The sequence below is a fragment of the Bison bison genome, unplaced genomic scaffold, assembly GCF_000754665.1.
Source record: "Bison bison bison isolate TAMUID 2011002044 unplaced genomic scaffold, Bison_UMD1.0 scf7180017864280, whole genome shotgun sequence".
NCBI classification, from domain to species: domain Eukaryota; kingdom Metazoa; phylum Chordata; class Mammalia; order Artiodactyla; family Bovidae; genus Bison; species Bison bison.
The window spans coordinates 4,874,890-4,898,868 of record NW_011494852.1 but is presented as its reverse complement, the minus strand read 5'-3'; the positions used below and the strand labels follow the sequence as shown (position 1 = coordinate 4,898,868).

The 23,979-nt window shown below is 38.0% G+C and overlaps 1 protein-coding gene across 5 annotated transcripts in view; it reads right to left on the bottom strand.

Annotated features, from left to right (window-relative positions):
- Positions 1–10,277: 10,277 nt before the first annotated feature.
- The window catches only part of ZNF146 (zinc finger protein 146), a 69,338-nt gene continuing 55,636 nt past the window's right edge, over positions 10,278–23,979 (bottom strand). For 2 of the 5 annotated variants that reach the window (XM_010849063.1, XM_010849062.1), the window contains 2 exons: positions 22,896–23,117; positions 10,278–13,823 (listed from right to left, as the gene is read on the bottom strand). In XM_010849063.1, coding sequence (XP_010847365.1) covers positions 11,670–13,052 — 1,383 coding nt within the window. In that variant the 5' untranslated portion in view covers positions 13,053–13,823; positions 22,896–23,117 and the 3' untranslated portion in view covers positions 10,278–11,669. The remainder of the gene's footprint in view (positions 13,824–22,895; positions 23,118–23,979) is intronic. The other 3 variants (XM_010849064.1, XM_010849065.1, XM_010849066.1) reach the window with 3 other exon arrangements.

Sequence of the window (23,979 nt, the reverse complement as noted above, 5' to 3'; positions counted from 1 at the left end):
CCAGGCTCCCCCGTCCCTGGGATTCTCCAGGCAAGAACACTGGAGTGGGTTGCCATTTCCTTCTCCAATGCATGAAAGTGAAAAGAGAAAGTGAAGTCGCTCAGTTGTGTCCGACTCTTCGCGACCCCATGGACTGCAGCCCACCAGGCTCCTCCGTCCATGGGATTTTCCAGGCAAGAGTACTGGAGTGGGGCCATTGCCTTCTCCGATATATATATATATATATATATATATATAAATTAAGTACTGTTGAAGCTATCAGAAATTCATTCCTTTTTATCACTGGGTAGTGTTTTATTGTATTACTAATCTATGGGCTTCCCTGGTGGCTCAGACGGTAAAGAAACCACCTGCAATGCAGGAGACTTGGGTTTGATCCCTGGTTGGGAAGATCTCCCGGAGGAGGGCATGGCAACCGACTCCAGTATCTTGCCTGGAGAATCCCATGGACAGAGGAGCCTGGTGAGTTATATAGTCAAGGGGTTGCAAAGAGTTGGACATGACTGAGCATCTAAGCACAGCACAGAACACATCAGTTCTCATAAAGATGTATATTGGGTTGTTTTGGCTAAAAACTTCAGTAGCATTCTTTTACAAATCTGTAATTATGGTTTTCATTCATGTGTGCTAAGTGGCTTCAGTGTGTCCAACTCTTTTGCCACCCCATGGACCCCTGGCTACGTCCCACTAGGCTCCTCTGTCCATGAGATTCTCCAGGCAAGAATACTGGAGTGAGTTGCCATGCTCTCCTCTGGGGGATCTTCCAGACCCAGGGATCAAACCCACGTCTCTTACATCTTCTGCATTGGCAGGCAGATTCTTTACCACTTAGAGACACCTGGGAAGCCCCTGGTTTTCAACCTCTTGGGTAAAGAGCCAGGAGTGGCATTGTTGAGTCATAAAATGATGTATATTTAGTTTTATAACAAACTTTCCAGATCTTCCTCCATTTTACAGCCGCACCAACAATATCTGAGAGTACCTGTTCTACAAAAACCCAACTTGAGGAGTTATTAGCCTTTTTAATTTTAACCATTCTGGTGAGTGTGCAGTGGCATTTTAGTGGTTTTAATTTGCATCTCCCTGCTAATTAATGATGTTGCATTCTCTTTCATAAGATTTTTGGCTGTTTGCATATTTTTATAAAATATACAAATCTTTTGACCATTTTTAATTGGATTTTTAAGAATTATTGAGTTGTAGAATTCTTTATGTATCCTCTTTACCAGTCCTTTGTCATGTATCAATATATGTTTTGTGAATATCTTCTCCTAGTCTGTTCCTTGCCTATATTCCTAAAGATGTCTTTTGGTGACAAGTTTTTAATTTTGATGAACTCTTTATCACTTTTAACCTTTAATGTTTTTTGTCTTCTGTGATCTAAGAAACATTTGCCTGTCCCTAAATCACAAAACTCTTATGTTTGCCAATAATCAGTCTTTAGTTTTGGCATTTATATTTTAGTGTATGACCAAACTTGTTTTCGTTGTTTTTTTTTTTTACTTTGACAGATAAGGTAAATAATCAAATATCTCTGCAGAAAGATAGTTTTCCTTCTAATCTATATGCCTTTTATTTCTGTTTTTGTTTTATTACAATGGCTAAGACCTCTAATATAATTGCTGAAATGTAAGTGATGACAGTGGGCATTGTTGCCTTGCTCCCAATCTTAGGAGGAAATTATTCAATATTTTACCATTAAGCATGATGTCAAGAGTGTATATGTTTTGGTGGGGGTGGTCTGATGAAACAGTTTGAAGAAGCTGTTTTCTATACCTAGATTCCTAGTTTGGTGGGGGAAAAAAGTACTAATACAGTGGATATTAAACCTTGCGGGATGCTTTTTAAAAAAATCTATTTATTTGGCTGCTCTAGCTGTTATTTGGTGCACTCAGGATCTCTGATCTTCATTGCACCATGTGGGATCTTCAGCTTCAGCATGTGAACTCTTAGTTGCAGCATGTGGGTTCTAGTTCCCTGACCAAAGATTAAACCCGGGCCCCCTGCACTGGGGGTGTGGAATCGTAGCCACTGGACCACCAGGGAGGTCCCTCTTTCATAATTTCAATGTCATTTTTTTTGAAAACCTTATCAAGCTGTTAAGATTGATTGATTTGGTACTCTGCCAGATCCATCTTGCTAATTATAGTTGCTGAGTCCAATTGCTTTTTTTTATTGCCCTCTGTTCACTTAGAAAGGGATTGGAATAAATAGCCTTTACTTCCCAGTTTATCTCTAAAGATGCACTATTACAATAATGGTTTGAAAACTAACAGTTAATTCCTATGTAAATTTCTATTTTCCATCTGTAAAAAAAAATTAATAAAAACGATTAACTACTATTTAAATTCTGTTTCCTCAACTATAAAATGGAAATAAGTGTCTACACTTCATAAACTTGATGTGAATTTTGACATATTATAGAAGACTCAATTACTGGTAACCTATGATTTCTGAGAGGAAAAGGGCAGAGAGGACTAGGAAAGGCTCAATGGAAGAGTGATAGCTGATCTCAGGCTTTGGTGAATATATTTTGATAGCTGGTAACTGAGAATTATAACAGGTGAACATTCCAAGCACAGGAAAAGGCATGAGAAACACTGCTAATGTGGAAAATGGCAAAACAAGTCCTGGGAATATTAAGCAATCTATGTTCAGTTGACATATAAAGTATATGCTATAAGTTAGTGATAGATTAAACTTGAAAAGTAGAAAGTGAACAAAATATGAAAGACCTTGAATAATACAGTAAGAAGTTCAGACTGTTCAGGAACTGAAGAATGATAGACATTTATTCTTTGTGCAACAATGAGATAACCAAAATTGTCATTCAGGTTTTTCTGGGAGATATAAATAGGGACTGCACATTTATCCAAAGACCACATTCTGCATCACTCCATGATCTCAAAACATTTGCTCTTTGGGAATCTCCTTACTGGATTATGTATCAGACTGGCATTTCCTAATTCACTCAGCAACCCAGGCAACCATTTAACTGTTTCCACTAAATGAAGTTAGGGAGAATAAAAACTGGTTCTTGTTGGGACTTCCTTGGTGGTCCAGAGGTGAAGAATCTGCCTCACAATGCAGGGGATGTAGGTTTGATCCCTGGTCAGGGAACTAAGATCCAATTGCATGACATAGAGCAACCAAAGCCACGTGCTACTGTGTGCATGATGCAATAAAGATCCGATGTGCTGCCACTAAGACCTGATGCAGCCAGATACATTTTTTTTTTAGTGATTCTGGTTACATGTGAAACAGATGGATGTCTGCAAAGGGTAGATGACAGCCCTACTTTTTGGCTGTCAGTACCACTGGTCAAACATCCTAACCCGCTCTCTGCTCTACTTCTGTGCTTATATTTCATTTTGCCCTTGGAAATGCCAGATGTGTCACGAACCCTGCAAATGTGTTAAACCCCAACTCTAAAGGTTCTGCCTTCATTTTTTGCCTTAATTTAACCATGCTTTTTCTAAGGATTTCTCTTTCTCTCTAGCCCTCTAGAGTTGATGTTGCATAGTTCCCATGCTTCACATCCATGGAGCCCAGAGAAAGGGTGGGTGCTATTTTTTATTGCCTATCTACACATTTGTTTCCCTCATTTTTTTTTAAATTTATTTAATTGTAGGCTACTTTACAATACTGTAGTGGGTTTTGCCATACATAGACATAAAGCAGCCATGGGTGTACATGTGTTCTCCATCCTGAACACCCCTCCCACCTCCCTCCCCATCCCATCCCTCTGGGTCATCCCAGTGCACCAGCCCTGAGCACCCTGTCTCATGCATTGAACCTGGACTGGTGGTCTGTTTCACATATGATAATATACGTGTTTCAATGCTATTCTCAGATCATCCCACCCTTGCCTTCTCCCACAGAGTCCAATAGACTGTTCTATACATCTGTGTCTCTTTTACTGTCTCGCGTATAGGATTATCATTACCATCTTTCCGAATTCCATATATATTCGTAAGTATACTGTATTGGTGTTTTTCTTTCTGACTTACTTCACTCTGTATAATAGGCTCCAGTTTCATCCACCTCATTAGAACTGATTCCAATGTATTCTTTTTAATGGCTATTTTCATATATTAATAAAAGTCTTTCAGTGTGAGAGCTGTGTTATATGCTTATATCCCTTCCTGTACTTCAAACTACTGTAACCTGTTGAAAACTCATTTTGGGAATATAGTTTTGAAAAAATATTATGGATCTAAGCTTTTAAAAAAAAAGAAGAAACTTGCATTTCAGCTAGACTTGCTCTAACTCATGCTGGTAGTTTTAAGGACATATGTATCTAAGATCATTTTCATAGAAACTACTGTTTCAACCAGGTTTACTGATTTCCAGGCTGTGGGTTATAGTATGCCTCTCCAAAAGATACGGTTCTATTTTTTTAATTAAAAAAATTTATTTTTGGCTGCACTGGGTCATTGTTGATGCACACAGGCTTTTCTCTAGTTGTAGCAACTTTTCTCTAGTTCTCTAGTTTTCTCTGGTTTCTCTTGTTGTGGTGCAAGGGGCTTGTTTTGTTGAGGAGCACAGGCTCAGTAGTTGTGGCACATGGGCTTAGTTGCCCTGCAGAGTGTGGGACCTTCCTGGGCCAGGGAAAGAACCTGTCTCCTCTGTGCTGGCAGATGGATTCCCAACCACTGGACCACCAGGGAAGCCCCCCAAAAGATATGTTTAAGTCCTAATCCCAGTAGTTATGAATGAGACTTTATTTGGAAACAGGAACAGGTTTTAGCAGATATCATCAAGCTAAGCTGAGATCACACTGGATGAGGGTGGGCTCTACATCTAGTAACTCCTGTCATAAAGAGAAGTTTTGGAGACAGAGGAGACAAAGGGAATAGGATCATGTGAAGAGACTGGAGTGATGCAACTACAAATCAAGGAATGCCTGGAGCTACAAAAGCTGTATGAGGTCGGAAAGGATTCTTCCCTAGAACCTTCAGAGCAAGCAGGGTGCTGATCACACCTGTGGGTTTTGGACTTTCTAGCCTCCATAACTGTGAGTGAAGAGCAAAATACCAGACTTGGTGGCTTATCAAAATACTTGGTGACCTAAGTTTTGTGGTGTTTTGCTATGGCTGATCTAGGAAATAAACACACTCCTCAGTCACTGAAAATTTCAACAGCAGTTTTTGAATTTTCTCTCTAGTTCCATTATGGTTACCTGCATGGAAAACTTACCCAGGTGGCTGGTCCACCTCTTCTGTCATATACTTTTGCAATGGTAGAGAACAATGAAAGAGCACATATCATGTGTATTATAAACAAGTTGAAAGGGGAAAGTATATGTCTTTCATTTACGCAGTCAGATTTGAAGCTTCAATTCTACCAAACTTACTACAGTAGGACTCCAACTAGGCCAAGCAGGAATTCTACAAGGAATGCAGTGTGGACTTTTGTTGTTCACTTTTGTTACACAACACATCTACACTTCTTGAAAGATAGAAAAAGAGAAGGGAAAAAACCCCAAACCATCCATAATCCCAGCTCTTCAGGATTATCACTCTGACATTTGCTAACCATTCTCCTTCATATTTTATTCTGAATTTGTACAAAAAGTGTATTTGTTTAGAAATGGTTACTTTACACCTTGTTTTGTTAGCTTCCCTATCACATTGTAGACAATGATGTATTTTTATTGCATGTAAAAACACCCGAAGGGCAGTGGAGAAAGTGACCTGAAGGTAATGAAATGTGCCATGTGCTTTCCCATCCCACTCTTCATGCTTTTGGCACTCTCCAGAGTTAGAGAACAGATAAGATTCCTACTTGAAAGTACTTCAGGTAAAAGGACTTTCAAAAGCCTTCCAACTTACACTTAACACTACGAGAAGGCCAGGCCTGAATGGTTATCCATAATTGATGGGTGAGGAAATAATTCCTAGAGTAGAAAGAGCCAGATCTAGGCCATGATACAGTTTGGGCCATCTCCCAGTCCTTTAGGCATTCGATCATAAGGATTTAAAAAATAATAGAAATGATTGTTTCTCTCGAATTGACTTTGCTAATAGTTTTAAAATACCTGGTTGTGTCAGTTTCTCTCTGTAGTTCTTTATTAATAATCTCAGGCTATATTATTCAGCAAAATACAAAACTAGAATTTTATCTTCTTAGTGAACTGAAATGTTTATCCTTCTCTGGTGACTTTATCTCTAGTAATGTTTGCCTTAAAGACTATTTTGTCTGGAATTTAAATACAACAGCTTTCTTTTGGATGGTGGTTTTGTGGTTTGGTCGCTAAGTCGTGTCCCACTCTTGCGAGCCCATGGACTGTAGCCTGAGGCTTTTCTGTCCATGGGATTCTCCAGGCAAGAATACTGGAGTGGGTTGCCATTTCCCATGTGGCTAATATATCTTTTTCTGTGTTTTTCACTTTTGTGTCCCAATCTTTTTAGAGATTTCCCTTGCAAATAGCCTATAGCTGCTTTTAAAAAAGAATACTATTTCATGATCCTTAATTTTAACTGAAAAGTTGAGCCTTTTACATTTACTGGATTAATGTTTCTTAGATTTATTTCCACTATTCATTATGTGGTTTCTACTTAGATTCCATTTTGGTTTTGTTGTTTCCTCTTCACATTCCTGCCTTTCTTTGGGTTGGGTTGTGTGTGTGTGTGTTTTCCTTACTCCATTATCTTCCTCTAGTTTTTCCTCTCCCCCTGCCAACCCTGCTTCCCTTTCTTAGTAGCTACCCTGGTTGTTTTCAGCATGTGCACTTAAACGTCAGTACATCGAGCATCTTCCTGAAATATAAGGATCTTACAGTGCTTCAACCCAATAACTCAGTCACAAAAGTTTGTCTCTCAAAATCTGAGTTCTTTTAACTCCACAAAGTAGACTATATCATGGTTTTTATAGACACTGCTGCTGCTGCTGCTAAGTCGCTTCAGTCGTGTCTGACTCTGTGCGACCCCATAGACTGCAGCCCACTAGGCTCCCCCGTCCCTGGGATTCTCCAGGCAGGAACACTGGAGTGGGATGCCATTTCCTTCTCCAATGCATGAAAGTGAAAAGTCAAAGTGAAGTCGCTCAGTCCTGTCCGACTCCTAGCGACCCCATGGACAGCAGCCTACCAGGCTCCTCTGTCCATGGGATTTTCCAGGCAAGAGTACTGGAGTGGGGTGCCATCGCCTTCTCCGTCTTATCAGTCTACACTATGCTAAACCAATCTGGTTTATGACCCCCCATAATCCACTAAAAAGGTTTTGGAACAGGTTTACAGTGGCCTGTATACTGCCAAGTTTTAAGGACACTGGCTCATTTAATTTTGTGGTAAAATCAACAGAATGATCATCTCTACCTACTTGGCTTCTAGGACACCACACTCTAGATAGGCTTGTAGTAACTCATTAGCAAAGGAGATCAGCTGATTTTCTTTCCTCTGACTTAGCAGAGTACCAAGGCTCAAATCTAGCTTTCTTGCTTCCTCTAAATACATATAGTTTACCTCAAGGATCTTATCCTATCACCTGTCATTAATACTGTTTGAAGGCTTCTGGTGCAAAACTTAGGAGTTGCTCAGATTCCCACTTATTGTCAAACAAGATTTACACATCTAACATACCTCAAATTCTTGATTCTGCTCCCTCCTAAACTGCTTCTCCATGGCCCCTAACATCTTAATCAGCTAGCCTTACACATTAAAAGTTGGCACAGTATTTATGTCTTCCTGTTATCATGCACCTCGTAACTCATTTCCAAATAAAAACCAGAACTATCCATTTCCACCCATCTCACATGTTAACATGTCTCAAACTTTTATCACCTTGCTTTAGTGATTACTCAAGCCTCTAAAATGGCCACTCTGCCTCTCTACTCCTGCTCCCATTTCAACCCACTCTTCACAAAGCATCAAATGGTCTTATCAAAATATCAACTACACTGCCATACTTAAGTCTTCTTTGGCATTCTCATGGCACTTAAGAACAAATCGTCTTTGACACAATGGCCTATGACTCTCACATCATATGCTCCATACCTGTATCTTCAACCACATCCTACACCACCTCCCCGACCCCACCCAGCACACACAAAAGCACTAGTAAGACCTTAAAAGGACAGCAGTAGGTTGTTTTGATATTCATTATATATCTAATGGCCAGCGTGTAACAGGTAGTAAGCAAATATTTGCGTCTGCAAAAGCCGTGTCTCCCATCTATTACACTGAAATAATCACAAGAAGCTATAAAATAGACAACACACCAAGTTTGTCACTTGCCTCTCATTTTTTCTAGATATAAAGTGGGGAAATAATGTGCATCCTCTCTACTACCCAGGGGAGCTGTTCTGAAGATAAAATGGTTGACTGTAAGTTCACATAGTGTCGTCTGCGGCAACCCCAGCATCACCTGGGAACTGGAAGGAAATACAAATTCTAAGCCCCCATCAACCCAGATTTCCTGAATCAGGAACTCTGGAAATAGGACCCAGCAATAAGCCCTCATTAAGCCCAGTAAGAGATTCTAGTGTACACTGAAGTTTAAATTTTTACATGAAAACACTGTAAAAAATAGAGCTAAACACCAGGTTATGTTACTACTGCCTTGTATTACAAAATCATGTTTGCTGTTCACCAATGGTACACAGTACAATTACAAAGTGGGGTTTTTCATAAAATAGCTTGTGTTGGCCCAGTATTTTAAAACAGAACACCTTAAACATAAACTACCTATGCAGTATCTAAGCAAGAAAAGCATACATAGTATTGCTTAAACAGATATACTAAGGAATACCTCGAACAGAAGATGAAAAGTTACAACTGAAAATTAGAATACTTTATTTTGTTGGGTTTTGGGAAGAGATGTTTTATGGTGCCTCACATGGTTTGGGTATAACGGAACTTATTAATATGTATGTGGGCAATGTGGGATTAACCACAATTTATCTTATACATCTTGACTAACAATGATTCAGGTTCCCAACAAACTACTTTATTAGGATGGAGTAAGATAGACGTTCAGGTCATCTGCCTCCTGACATGTTAAATAAAATGACAATTGTGATTTTCAGATTCGACTTCCCTCTTTGGATCAACACTGCCAAGCTGGGTGGGAGTGGGGGAGATCCTAAGCCACAGTCAACAGATACATTAATGTATTCTCTTAGTTTTGTCTTAGCGTTTCAGGTTTTATTTACTGACTCCAAAGCTGCAAGAACAGCCGTGTTAAGACCTAAATGAAGCATGAGAGATTAAGAAAATGCCTTATGACTAAAATCTTTATGGGGAGTATTCTTCCTACTGTGATTGATTAGTAGAGACACTCTTGTTTTCTTTGCACCCAATCCCCAACCAGGGATTGAACCCACACCCTTGACAGCGCTAAGTGCAGCGTCCTATCACTGGGCCACTACTGAATCCCCTGGAGGCAGTTTTTAAACAGTGTACAAACAACTGGTTAATTCCTTAGTAAATTTAGTACGTAACAACACAGAAATACTGTGGATTTTCTTTCTTTTTTGCCATGCAGTATGCAAGATCTTAGTTCCCCGGACCAGGGATTGAATCCCAGACCAGGGATAGAACCTGTGCCCCCTGCATTGGGAGCATGGAGTATTCCCTGCACTGCGAGGGGAGTCCTTAAGAGCTTTCTAAAAAGCAGTTTTAAGTCAACCTCAAATGCTGTATTGCTGATGTTCACCATTCAAGAAAATCTTAAAACATTATTTATATCAAGTTACATTGTGATGAGGGAATAAAAAGTACCTTCAGGAAGGACTGGTTTACACAATAGAATCCTGCCCAGAGTGTGAACCACTTTTTCCATACCCATCCCATCCTCTCCACCTTTGTAAAAGAAAACAGTAACTTGATGGGGAGAATCCCTTCACAATGTCTACCAAATCATCATGTTGTATGCTTCAAATATCTTACAATTTTGTCAGTTATACCTCAGAACAGCTGGAAAAAAACAAAAACAAAAAAGGTGTGTTTGTCAGAGTAGGGGAAGAATGAAATAACCTGCAGATTAAGACTGAGATCCAAGTGTTGACATTTAATTCAAACTGTGGATGTTCTGGGATGCTGAGTGATTTTCTTTTTAAAAATGATATAATGAATAACTTTCTTGTTAACGCATATGCTGTTCTCACAGAAGTGTACAAGACAGTAAAATGGTCATTCCAAAGTCAGTTTATCTGAAAATGACAAATTATATGAAGTCTATGTTAATCTTTAACTAAATGTTCTTAAAACTTCCTAAGCTCAAATGATATGTCACAAAATAGTGTCAAAAACATGAAGATATAAATAAATTAAAACATTTGGATTATACTGTCAGTTTTAATTTTAATAAAATAGATAATTTCCTACTACATAGAGAGCAAGTCCATCCACTCATTGATAAAATTTTAGAAATATTTCCTATAAAAAGTTTAGTAGTTGATTGGGACTGAATCCATTAGAACATGATGTCTATAGGTACAGTGTTCCCATCCTCACCCCCATTCTTACTAATTTTGAGAAAATTTAAAAATACAGAAAAGTACAAAAAATAAGACAAGATATCCATATACCACAATCCAGAATTAACCAGTATCTCAATATATTTTCTGCAGTCTTTTTTTTAAGAGAAATTGATGTTTATATATAAAACTGAAGTCTCCCTCTAACAGCCCCCTCCCCCACACGCATTCCCTTCCCTTCTCCACTCTTCACAGGCAACCACTATCAAGAGTTTGGTCTGTATACTTCCAACCCATTTCAAAAACACTTAAAAAACATACATACATATATGTATCCATTACCAATATATAGCACTGAAATTCTGTGAGGAAGTTTTAATTCAAATTTACAAAAATGTCATCGTATTATGTCATTCTGCAACTTTCTTTCCCCCTCAACATGACTTTTGAGATCTTTCTAATACATATAGATCTCATTTATTACACTTTACAGATATACAGTATTCCATCGTTAAGTATTTTCCATTTTGTTCCTGATGGGAATTTGTTCCCAATTAATGAGTACTACAAATCATGCCACAGTAAATAGTCTGGTACATACTTTCCTGAGCATACAAACTCAGAGTAGAATTGCTAGATATTTTTCAATTTGCCATAAGGAATGTTTCCCATTCCCAAGGTCATAACCATTTTACTATATAGCTTTCTCATACTTCTGCTTTTAACCCAATCCCTTTATCTTTGTGTATAGTTCATGTTCTATCCCCCCACCCCCCCCAACCTTGGAGAACAAATTACCTCCAAAGCACTTTTTAAAATAGTCCCATTAGCTTCTCAGCTCCTGATGCCTTTTCTATATTATAAATTCTAATAAATGCATAGGTTTTTGCAGAATCTCTTCTGTTCTGCTAAATCAATACCATAGAAGTCTCTTTCTAATGCTTATAGCTTTGTTTTTATTACACTGGTGAAGATCTCCAGATTCATGCAGATGGCAATCATAAAAATGTCTTCCACTCCCAATTTTAGTGGAAATGCATCTTAAGTTTTCAGTATTACCTTTGCAGTATGGTTTTTATTGGATACAGGACTTCAATCATACAAATGTCTTTCTCTTCAAGATGAATTCTCTGGTGTCCTTTAAGTTTTTAGCTTTTGCTTCCCTCATTTGTGATGCCTTCCTTCATTATTTCTGATGTGTTGTAAGGTGTAAATTCCTGATGAACACCTTTCATGATATCCACAGGGTTTTAATGGGTATGAATTTTCTGGTGTCTAATGTGGTGTGACTTCTGGCTGAAAGCTTTCCCACATTCACTACACTGATAAGGCTTCTTACCTGTGTGTATTCTCAAATGTAGAGCAAGGGTTGAGAACTGTGAGAAAGCTTTCCCACACTCATTACAACCATAGGGTTTCTCACCTGTATGGCTTCTCACATGTACAGTAAGAGATGAACTTTGAGAGAAGGCTTTTCCACATACATTGCATTCATACGGCTTATCACCTGAATGAATTCTCACATGTACAATAAGTGATGTTCGCTGAGAGAAGGCTTTTCCACATTCATTACATTCATAAGGTTTCTCTCCAGTGTGAATATTTTGATGTTTTATGAGGTACTTCTTCTGACCAAAAGCTGTTCCACATTCATTACACTTGAAGGGTTTCTCTCCGATATGAATTTTCTCATGCTCAGTAAGGTTTGACTTGCCACTGAAGGTTTTCCCACACTCCTTACATATAAAGGGCTTCTCTCCTGTGTGAGTTCTCTGGTGTCTGATGAGGTTTGACTTCTGAATGAAAGCTTTCCCACATTCATTACATTCATAAGGTTTTTCTCCAGTATGGATTCTCATATGCAGAGCAAGAGTTGAGAACTGAGAGAAGGCTTTCCCACATTCATTACAACCATAGGGTTTCTCACCTGTATGGCTTCTCACATGTACAGTAAGAGATGAACTTTGAGAGAAGGCTTTTCCACATACATTGCATTCATACGGCTTATCACCTGAATGAATTCTCACATGTACAATAAGTGATGTTCGCTGAGAGAAGGCTTTTCCACATTCATTACATTCATAAGGTTTCTCTCCAGTGTGAATATTTTGATGTTTTATGAGGTACTTCTTCTGACCAAAAGCTGTTCCACATTCATTACACTTGAAGGGTTTCTCTCCGATATGAATTTTCTCATGCTCAGTAAGGTTTGACTTGCCACTGAAGGTTTTCCCACACTCCTTACATATAAAGGGCTTCTCTCCTGTGTGAGTTCTCTGGTGTCTGATGAGGTTTGACTTCTGAATGAAAGCTTTCCCACAGTCCTTACACTCAAAAGGTTTTTCTCCAGTGTGAATTTTCTGATGGGTAAGAAGATTTTCCTTCTGGCTGAAGGATTTTCCACATTCGTTACATTCAAAAAGCTTCTCTCCAGTATGGGTGTTCTGATGTTTAATGACATACTGCTTTTGGCTGAATGCTTTTCCACATTCATTACATTCAAAAGGTTTCTCTCTATTATGAAAATGCTCATGCTCAGTAAGAGTTGATTTGTGGCTGAAGATTTTCCCACATACCTTACAGGCAAAGGGGTTTTCCCCACTACAAATTCTCTGCTGACTGAGGTGTGACATCTGAATGGAAGCTTTCCCACATTCACAAGGTTTCTTTCTTGTATGAATTTTTTGATAAATGAAAATTTACTTTTAGCTGAAGGTATTTCCACATTTCTTACATGTGCTGGGCTTCTCTGTGTATGGCCTTTCAAATACAGAGTAAGAGATAAGGTTCAAGAGAAAACTTTATCATAATCAGTACATTCAGAGCTCTCTAACTCTAAATTTTCTAAAATATTCAGTGAAGATTTATAACCTTCACTGACTTCTCTCCAGTATGAATTTTCTTCTGCTCAATGAGATGTTATCTAGGTAAAGGCTTTTCAATATTCTTTAGAAGCACAGGATTTCTCTCCAGCCTGACTTCAACATTGAATGAGGTGCAACATACAAATGAAAGTTTTCCCACATTCAGTAAATTCATAGGTTTTCTCTCCAGTATGAATGCTCTGATATCATGTGGGATTCAAATTTTTAATGAAGACATTTCCACACTGATTTTATACCCTTTTACAAAAAGGGTTATTATTACTACAAGGAGTAAGCTGTGGCAGATTTCCACACTATCTAAATTGATGATTCTTTCCTACACAACTAACTCTAAATTGTGTTTCAAACTCTAGGTTGAAAAAGTTGTTCCCTTCAAAGATAGTCTGATATCAGAGGAAGCACTTTTCCAATTTTCTTAGTCACTGCTTTTTTTCTGTCTGTACTTTATTGAAGCTGGATGCAACTTGTCTCCCAAGTCTTGTTGTCAGTCTATCCGTTCATCATCTTCTCAAGCTTCTTCTAAATAAAATGGAGTACAAAGAATCATCATTTAAAGCAGTCAATGTATATATAACGTGCTTAGAACTGTGGCTGGCACATGGTAAGCACCCATAAATGTTAGCTTTATGTTATCATTATTTATGAATTTTCCCATTATTAGTAATGAAATTTCAGATTGTGCTTTGGGGGATGAACTACCTCAAAGTACGAAAGAATCCTCATGATCAATGTCTTCAACTAAATTCTGAGATGGAAACCCTTGAATAGGACTCCTGGTTGAAAACTACACATTCACATATGTATAAACAGCTCAGAAAACTCTTGAAAAATAACTTAAATTTCATAATCCAGCAAATTGAATATAACAAAAAATGAGGGATTAAAAAATAGGATAAAAAGATAACCACATAAAATTGAGAAAGTCTACCAGGGATTCTGAAAAAGGGAAAGGAAAAGCCAACTGCTTCCTTCTAAAATTCCATTCAAAGGACAAGAAAAGGGAAAATGGCACAGACTCACAAGAAAGAAGAATGATAGGCAACATCAATACACACAGGTATTAACAATTTTTTTTTTTAATAACAAAGTACATGGAGGATTTGACAGAAGAGCTGAGGAAGTTCAAATAACATAAAGGCACTGCAGAAGAGGACACTGATGTCAAGCAAGCAAACCTGTGTCACAAAATATCATAAAGACTCAGGAAATGAAGGGAAATTTTAAGCACCTCAAAAGAAGGAATAGTATTTGCTGTAAAAATAAAATGTTTAAGTTGCAGCTAGCCCCTTACTGTCAGTCATGAGGACAAAGGACCACTCCTTTCACAAAGTCAAAGTTACTCTTTGCAGGAATTTAATCACAGAAGCCTCAGTCTCAGGGACACTCAACAAATGAGATGACAGGTACTATATTGAAAGCAATGGGATGTATATGTAATATGGTGAGACTCCAGCTCCATTCTGTAGTTGATGCCCAAAGTGTTGGAAACTTTGAGCAGGATATGAAAGGACCCTTTTCTGGACAAACTAATAAAGGCCAGTGAAAAACTTAAATAGGATGCCTCCCATCTAAGATGATACTTATTTGTGGTCATTTTTTTTCTGGTGAAACAAAGGACCTGGCCACATCTGATCATGAGAGTAAGACAGTATAACTCAGAAATAGACCCCCAAGTCCATGAGGCATTCTACACTCTACTCTTTATCCACTGACTAGAAGCACCCAGGAACAAAAGAGCTTACCTTTTAGTGAATCACTCTTAAACATGACTGTATAGCCAATACTCCACACACAGCAGAGGAACCCCACTAACATGAAAGATCAACATTGAAAGAAAGCAAGAAACTCTAAGGAAATAAAGGTAAGGCACAGCAAACAACAAAACCCCGAAACCAACTGCAGACAGTTATGAGAAGATATTTTATCAGTGAAACAATAACAGCATTCTGGAAACAAGAAACAGAAAAAGGTCCCTCAGAAAGTAAGACTGGGACAATGGGGTGGGGTGAGAGGTAAGGTAAGGGAAATTGTATTATCATTCACCAATAACAGGGTCTCCACAGTGCAGAAGGATTGCACTGCTTCACTCTAGCAAACTCAGGCATGGCCAGGTGCCTTGTTTGGTTAATGACATATAAACACAGGTGACAACTGTCATTTCCTGATAGAAGTTATAAGAAGAAACATTGAAGGATAAACCAAAGTATAAAATAGCTGAGTAAAAGAAGTTCCAGAAAATAAAAAGGGGAAACTAGTTTAGAGGAAATATTCAAAGAACAAAAAAATGTCCTCTCCTCTAAGTCACGAATCTCCAGACGTCTTAAAAGGTGCACTTGGTACCCTGCACAATAAATAATAAAAGATGAATATCTAGACATATTACTGGGACATTTCAAAACAGCAAAGAGGCAAAAAATGCTTTCAAAAGAAAGAACATACATCATTCAAAGAAAAGAGAATAAAATTTCCCAACAGAAAGACAGGAAGCTAGAATTCGGATTGAAAAAAATTTAAGCTTAGATTATCAACCTGAGACAGTCAAGTACAGGCATTTTTCAGTTATGCAAATGCCCAAAACGCACCTTTTCTCCCAGGATGCTATTAGAACATGTGTTCCACCAAAATTACTAGACAGAGATGGTAACAGATATAGAATCTAAAAATGAGGGGATGTACAAGGGGGTAAAAAATGAAGTAATTTCTACGTTAATGGTGATGAAAAGCTACAAGGTAAGAGATGACTATCAGGTCAGAGTACAGCCTGGTCTCCACTGAAGTAAGAGGACAAGAATTCTAGACTTATTGTCTCCAAAGGGAAAAATGGAGATTTCCCAACGCATGTAACAATGTGGAAACTAGTACTGAGAGGGCTTTGAACTATTCTGAATAGGAAATTTGTGCTTTAGTATAGGAAAATCAAGCAAACAAAAAGCGTAGTGAATATCAAATCCATGAAAAGCAAAAACTATAAAGAATATTAATTTTATACATATACACACATACTTCTGTTGTACACAAGAGGATGACAGTTGTCTCAAGGGAAAGCACTTGGGCAAACAAATTAAGTTGTGAGCTAAACCTAGCCACTTTACTCATGAAGCACCATTTTTTACTTTATTTCATGCTGCACCATTAATTTGCTTTAAACAAATTAATAAATGCCTTACAAACTGTAGTTATTAGGACTTGGGCATTGTTTGGCACGAACTTTCTTCAGACAAAAAAGTAAGAGAATCATCTCAAAGAAAATAATTGATAGTATATGCTGCCAATGATAGAATTCAAGTTCTCGAACAAAAGTAAAAATTAGGATTTTGGAAAACCTGTTTCCTCCACCATGTGATTGAAACTTCCAAAGACTTTTCTAATGAGACTGGTAATGTTAACAAAATATGATGTTTTGATATTGTATGAGTTATGTCAACATTTGTGTGTTCAGTCGTGTCTGACTCTTTGCAACCCCATGGACTGTAGCCCACCAGACTCCTCTTTCCATGGAATTTTCCAGGCAAGCATATGGGAACAAGTTGCCATTTCCTTCTCAGGGTATCTTCCTGACCCAGGGATTGAACCGGCGGTCTCTTGTGTCTCCTGCATTGGCAAGCAGGTTCTTTACCAGCTGAGCCACCCAGGAAGGCCCTTATATCAACATTTGAAAGAGCTGCAGTTCAGCTGGCCAGAGCATGATGGGTTTCCCTGGTGGCTCAGAGGGTAAAGTATCTGCCTGCAATGTGGGACACCTGAGTTCGATCCCTGGGTTGGGGTGATGCCCTGGAGGAGGGCATGGCAGCCCACTCCAGTATTCTTGCCTGAAGAATCTCCATGGACAGAGGAGCCTGGTGGGCTACAGTCCATGGGATCACAAAGAGTCAGACACAACTGAGCAACTAAGCACATAATGCATGATGTTACAAAATCACGCATGGGTCAGAAATCCATTCAAAGTTTTAAGATAAATAGATATTGTGTAAGAGAACAGAAAAACCTGTTATAATTTCAAATCTCACATTGTGGCTAATCTTGAAAAAATTACCACTTGTAAAGTGTTAGTATAGTACCGAAGAATATTCACAATTATCTGAAAAGGCTATTAAAACACTGCTCCACAAACATGCAAAACAATGCCACTCTTCTCACTAAACTTTTTTATTTTGGAAAACTGTTACTTAAGAATTGTAATTTATAAGTTTATATGTAATGAAATTATTATTTGAGTTTTTTAAATTAATAAATGTTTTCGAAAGTTTCTCAATTTTACATTAAATAAACATCATAAAAGTCCACATAATAAACCAAAGCCCTTTGGAGGCCCTCAAGTTTTAGGACTGACTATAAATGTTACTGCTCATGGGTAATGGGTTACATTCTGTGATGAGGAAAATGTGATAATGGTGATGATTACACAACTTTGTGAATATACTACAAAACACTGAACTGTATATTCCCAAAAGGGTAGACTTTATGTTATCTGAATTACATCTCAATAAAGCTGTTTTTTTAATTAAAAAAAAAAATGTGAAGCGTTCCTAAGACCAAAAAGTTTTAAGAACTGATGCCCAAAACATTTCTCATTATTCATTCAACAAATACCTTCTTCTACCTTCTTCTTACTGTGAGTCTGGCACAGTTCTAAGCTCCAAGGATAAAAAGCATTGAACAAAACTGACAAAACTTTCTGCACCCATCAAGTTTACATTCTAGTGGACAGAAAAAAAAATAAAAGAGAAGGTTTGTTAACAAGTTTTAACTGCTATGGGAAAAAATTGGAGAATGGATAAAGAGTTATAGTTTCAGATAGAACAGCTTCTGAGAAGGTTAAGATTCATGACCTGAAGGAAGAGAGTGATCCTTACAGATGTGTGGAGGAAGAGCATTCTAAGTAATGGTTAGGTTCAGAAGCCCTGAGAAAAAGCCTACCAAGCATGTTAGGTATGCAATCAATGAGTCACAATTAGGCATATTACGTTCCTTATGTCCCTTGGTTTAACCCAACCCCTTCCTATATCTTAGGCTTCTTATATTCTATAGAACCTCCTGGAAGCAGCTCCAGTAACAGGCTCCTAAAGACTTCTCCAATCTTGTTTTGTACTCCTAAACATCTTTCCCTTAACTTCTATTCACAATCACACTTCACTTTTCTTAAGTGTTTCATATGAAGTATTTTTAAATCCAAATCTCTACATAGCTAAGTCAATATACTATAATCTGAGATGCTGGATTGCAGTAATGGCTGTACTCTTTTTTTTCTTTGGATGGCTGACAGTTAAGTATTTTTTAAATACAGGGGGCAAAAAAAAAAAAACAAGAGACATTACTTTGTCAACAAAGGTCTGTGTAGTCAAGGCTATGGTTTTTCCAGTAGTCATGTATGGATATGAGAGCTGGACTATAAGGAAGACTGAGCGCCGAGGAATTGATGCTTTTGAACTGTGGTGTTGGAGAAGACTCTTGAGAATCCCTTGCACTGCAAGGAGATCCAACCAGTCCATCCTAAAAGAGATCAGCCCTGGGTGTTCACTATTAGGACTGATGTTGAAGCTGAAGCTCCAATACTTTGGCCACCTGATATGAAGAGCTAACTCATTTGAAAAGACCCTGATGCTGGGAAAGATTGAAGGTTGGAGGAGAAGGGGACGACAGACGATGAGATGGTTGGATGGCATCACCGACTCAGTGGACACGGGTTTGGGTAAACTCCAGGAATTGGTGATGGACAGGGAGGCCTGGCGTGCTGTGGTTCATGGGGTCACAAAGAATGGGACACAACTGAGCGACTGAAGTGAACTGAAGGTATGATAATAATATTTTTGTTATGTGGGCCCCCCCCACATAACATTATTTTTAGAAAATGCAAACTTCATTAGTTAGGAGTTATATGTCATGCTGTTTCAATGCACATAATACTCATGCACTAGGAAACAGATGCATCAAACACCGAAAAATACCTATTACTGGATCTATGTGGTGGATATACAGTAGATCAATGTACTCTTCTTTCAATGTTTTTACTGTTTGAAGATGTTAAGAACAGATCTAAAAAAAATCCTTCTACAATAATTCAGATTATTTAACAAGTTATTGCACATGTAATCAAAATTTCAGACAGAAAAAATAAAATATTGGCCTTTCTTTCAACAGGTCCATATGATAGATTCCACACATAAAAGTAAAAAACAGGTTAAGATGTTTACTGAGGACTTGTGAATTTCTGTCCAAAATGTGAAGTAGGATGGACAATAATATGGTATATCAATAAAAGAGGAATTAAGTAACAGGTTTAAATAATCAGGAATTGAAAAGGTAGGGAATTTCATAATCAAAGGCCAAGATTCAAATAACTTTATAGAGAGAAGGAAATATGTTCACATTACACTCACAGGGTTAATATGTCCTCTCCTGTATCTTTTAAAAGGTTTGACTGACCATGTCATAATGACCAAGAGAAAGGAAATGATCTAGACCTAATTTGATGTGACATCTGGACCTGAAATAATGAGCTGAAATCTCTAACACAATGAAAATGAAGTCACAATTGGATAATTGTTTATCCCGTAAATAGGTAAAATTATGGTGGGCAAGACAGAAAGGCTGGAGGTGCAAAAATAAAGACAGATATTTATAGAAAGCTTGGGACTTGGGGTGGCTCAGACGGTAAAGTGTCTGCCTACAATGGGGGAGACCTGGGTTCAATACCTGGGTTGGGAAGATCCCCTGGAGAAGGAAATGGCAACCCACTCCAGTACTCTTGCGTGGAAAATCCCATGGATGGAGAAGCCTGGTAGGCTACAGTCCATGAGGTTGCAAAGAGTCGACACAAAACTGAGCGACTTCACTTTACTTTCCTTTTACTTCTAACTTCAGAATGAATGAGTCATTTCTGAGAATTAATTTATAAAAGGAAAGAGGAAAAGCAGAATGCAGAGTTCCAGAAGACATGTCCAGTAAGAAGATAGAGCGAAGGGGGAGAAAAAAGCAAAAGATGGGGAAACACTTAGATACAGCAACAAAAGCACCCATAAAGCTGAATCTGGAAAGAACTCCTAGAAGGGTGACTCAAACATATCATAAGTAGATCCTTTCCTCTAAAATGGTAAAATAAAGACATGGTGGGATTTCCCTGATGGTCCAGCGGTTAGGACTCTGCCCTCTCGCTGCCAAGGGCCCAGGGTCAATCCCTGGCTGGGGAACTAAGGTCCCATAAGCCTCAAGGTACAGCCAAAGAAGCCAAAAAGACATCTCTGCTCACTTTCTGTCTGAGAAGGAGAAAGATAAAGACTAAAAGGAAAAACTGCATTGTTGGTAAAAGTAGGAAATAGCTATAATTCTAATGTCCTACTAGGAAGAATATGAGTAGGCAGCTGTCACTGCTATTTTTAAGAAGAGCTCTTATGCACAACACTCTCCAAAAACGGCACAGTCTCAGGAGGTCACATCACCACCTCCTAGTTTCTAACAACAGAATCTAGGAATGCAGGCTGGATGCAGGAGACTTGGGCCACAACGGCATCTCTGAGTGGTAAGAAAAGTAGAAATGAGCAAGAAGTGCAGACACTGCCACTGATGAAAGCAGCTTGTCAGTATAGTAAAACATAAGTCTTCTCAACTTTCTAGGTTCCCTAAATTCCTGACTTTCCAGCTCCCTAGATTCCTGACTGCCTACCTGAATATGCACTTAGATGATGGATCAGTAGACAGGACACAATTAACAAGTCCATAAGAAAATGCTTGATCGGTCTCCCAAAATTCCTGAAGTCTTCTTGTATCATCCTTGTCTAGTTAAGTCATCAGTAACTTCTCTTTCTCTCATATCCAACATCAAATCAGTCAATCTTTCAACTATTCCTTTAAACCATCTTAAAAATCTGACCACTTGTCACTAAGTATAACTATTACCTAGATCACTGCAGTAGTGATCACTCACATTAATCTCCTAGCCTTGGCCCCCTATACCATATTTTCTTTATAGCAGCTCAAATTTAATTCTGATCTTTTCACTCCTCACCTCAAAAACCTTTGATGGCCTCTCAAATCACTCAGAATAAAGGCCAAAGTCTATGATTTGGCCTGTTACCTAACCAAACCCTTTGTCACTCTGCTCAAGCCCACAGCCCTCATCACTATTTCTGTAAGAGGAAGCTCCAGCCTCAGAGTTTTTAAGACTTTTTGTTCCTTTTGGCTGAATGCTCTTCCACCAAATACTGCATACCACACTCTCATACTCTTAAATGTTACTCTCTTAATGAGACCTTTCCCTGACTAACTTATTTAAAATTATAACCTCCAACTGGCCCTCACTATGCCAGTTTTCCTAGCTTTATTCTTCTTCATAGGACTCACCACCATCTGATAGAATACATTTTTTACCTATTTACTCATAGTCTTTCTTCCCCAATTAGAATGTAGACCTTAAGAGGGAGGAATTTTTGGCTGCTTGATTCACTAACATTTCCCTAGTACCTGAAATGGTGCTAAACACAAATCATGCAGGAAATACTTATTGAATATATCAATATACCGTGTTGTTAGATATGTAAATTGGTTTATTTCTTTTCAGAACAATGTGCCTATTTCTATCAAATCTATAAATAAACTTAACTTTGACCCAGCATTTCTACTTGGAGTCAATTAGGATGTAACTGTATCTGCACATCTCTGCAAAGCAATATAAACAAGTATATTCACTTGCATCTTCACTCACACAAGTCTGGAAACAACCTAAATGCCCATTAGAGGCAGGTTAAATGAATTAAGTGTTGATGGAGAAAAGAAAACTATGTACACAGTAGAATACATACCATCATTTAAATGAAAAGACTGAGTGCTTATATATATTTGTACCACAGATACATTAATACGTGCTTGTTTATTCACAGACTACCTCAAGAAGAATCCATGTGAAACTCTTAAGTGATTACAGCTTTGAAAAAGAACTACAGGACCAAAGGTCAGATGTTTTCACTGATGTTCAGAAATTTTTTACAAATTCATGTATTATATTAAATATAAATACAGACTCATCCATCCATTCATCTATACACACACACATAGCAAAAAAGCAGAACTGATTTCTACAGCAAAAACTTCTGAAAAGAGGTACATTAGGGCAGAAGGGAAGGAGGCAGTTTATTGATATAGTAATGGGGAAAATGGATAAGAAGACAACAAGAAGTGTGATTACAGATGTAAAATATGATGCTGAAGCATTTAACCACTGAAAAAATGAGAGAACTTTGTAAGTAATAAAAAGGAAACTAAATATCAGACAACATGTAAACCTAACATATTAAAAGACAACGCACAAGGAAAGGCGCTTACACACACCAGGAGATATGAGACTGAGGGTATCATGGAAGACAGAACAATCACAGAGAGGCAGAGGGAATGAAGTGTGAAGGGCTGACATGCAGAATAAAAATAAGGGCACCTGGCCCTCTAGAATCTGATTAAAGGGACAGACTACTGAAAGAAAAAATGATGACTAGTAATGTCCTTCAGGTTTCTAAAGACTTACTCTAAGACTAGGGCTGGTAACGAAGCTTTTCAGAAGTGCTGACTGAACAACTGTGATGTGCCTGGTTGTGATGCACTCACCTGAACAAACTTCCTTTCCACTTCTTTCTCCACCATCCAGAGTTCGTCTTCGTGCTTCAACAGAAGATCACATCCAGCCTGATCAGTTCACAACCTGCTACTGGGGAAATGACACAGCACTAGAATGTTAATGCTGGAGCCAAAGTTCTCTCCTAGAACTCGGCTGAGCCCTGGGGCCTCCCGGCCTTCTGAAGGATGAGGACGGTGCACAAGGAAATGACCCTGCGAAAAAGAATAAAGTAATAACTTTTTGCCTTAAGAGATTAAAGCACATACAACTATATAAGCAAAGGTACTATCTGGATCCAGAATTTCAAAGCCATATACTCATTAAACCATTTAAGGCTCCACACACCCAGAAATGGAGAAAGAGAGGGGGAATTTATTTTGAGAATTTGACTTACATAGGAAAAGCTGTTCACATCTTACATGACTGGCTGCTACTGTTCTCTAGCACCACACTTCTATGTAGGTTCCTAAGTATGATTTTAACTGTGACCCTGACTCTTGGATGAAATTTAATATTCATTATCTAGAACAACATATGCCTATCACAACTAAGTCACATAAATAAAGTTGTTCTTGACAGTATTTAGGAACAAAAACTGAAAAAGTGTTCCTGGATTCCTAATATTTGATTGCAATATACTCTAAATGAAACTATATATTAAAAAGGTCCTATAAATATGCTCACCCACACATTCAAAACAACAACAAAAAAAGTTATGAACATTATTGGGACAATAGACAAAATCTGAATACAGACTTTGAATTAATAGTATTAATATTATAGTTTCTGATTTTGATTACTGTACCATGATGATGCATAAGAATGTCCTTGTTCTTAGAAAATTTATGCTGAAGTATTTATAAAGGGAGCAGTATACAACTTAGTCTCAAATAGTACAAAAAAACCTACACATTTCTGGAGAATTAGAGAAGGAAAAAATAAGGCAATTTAAAAAGTAAATGGTGAATGTGGGTAAAGTGTATATGGGACTTCTCTGTACACTGCACTCTTCTCTAGAAAGGGTACATGCAACTTCCCTGTAAAGTTGAAATTATTAAAAAAAAAAAAGCAAAA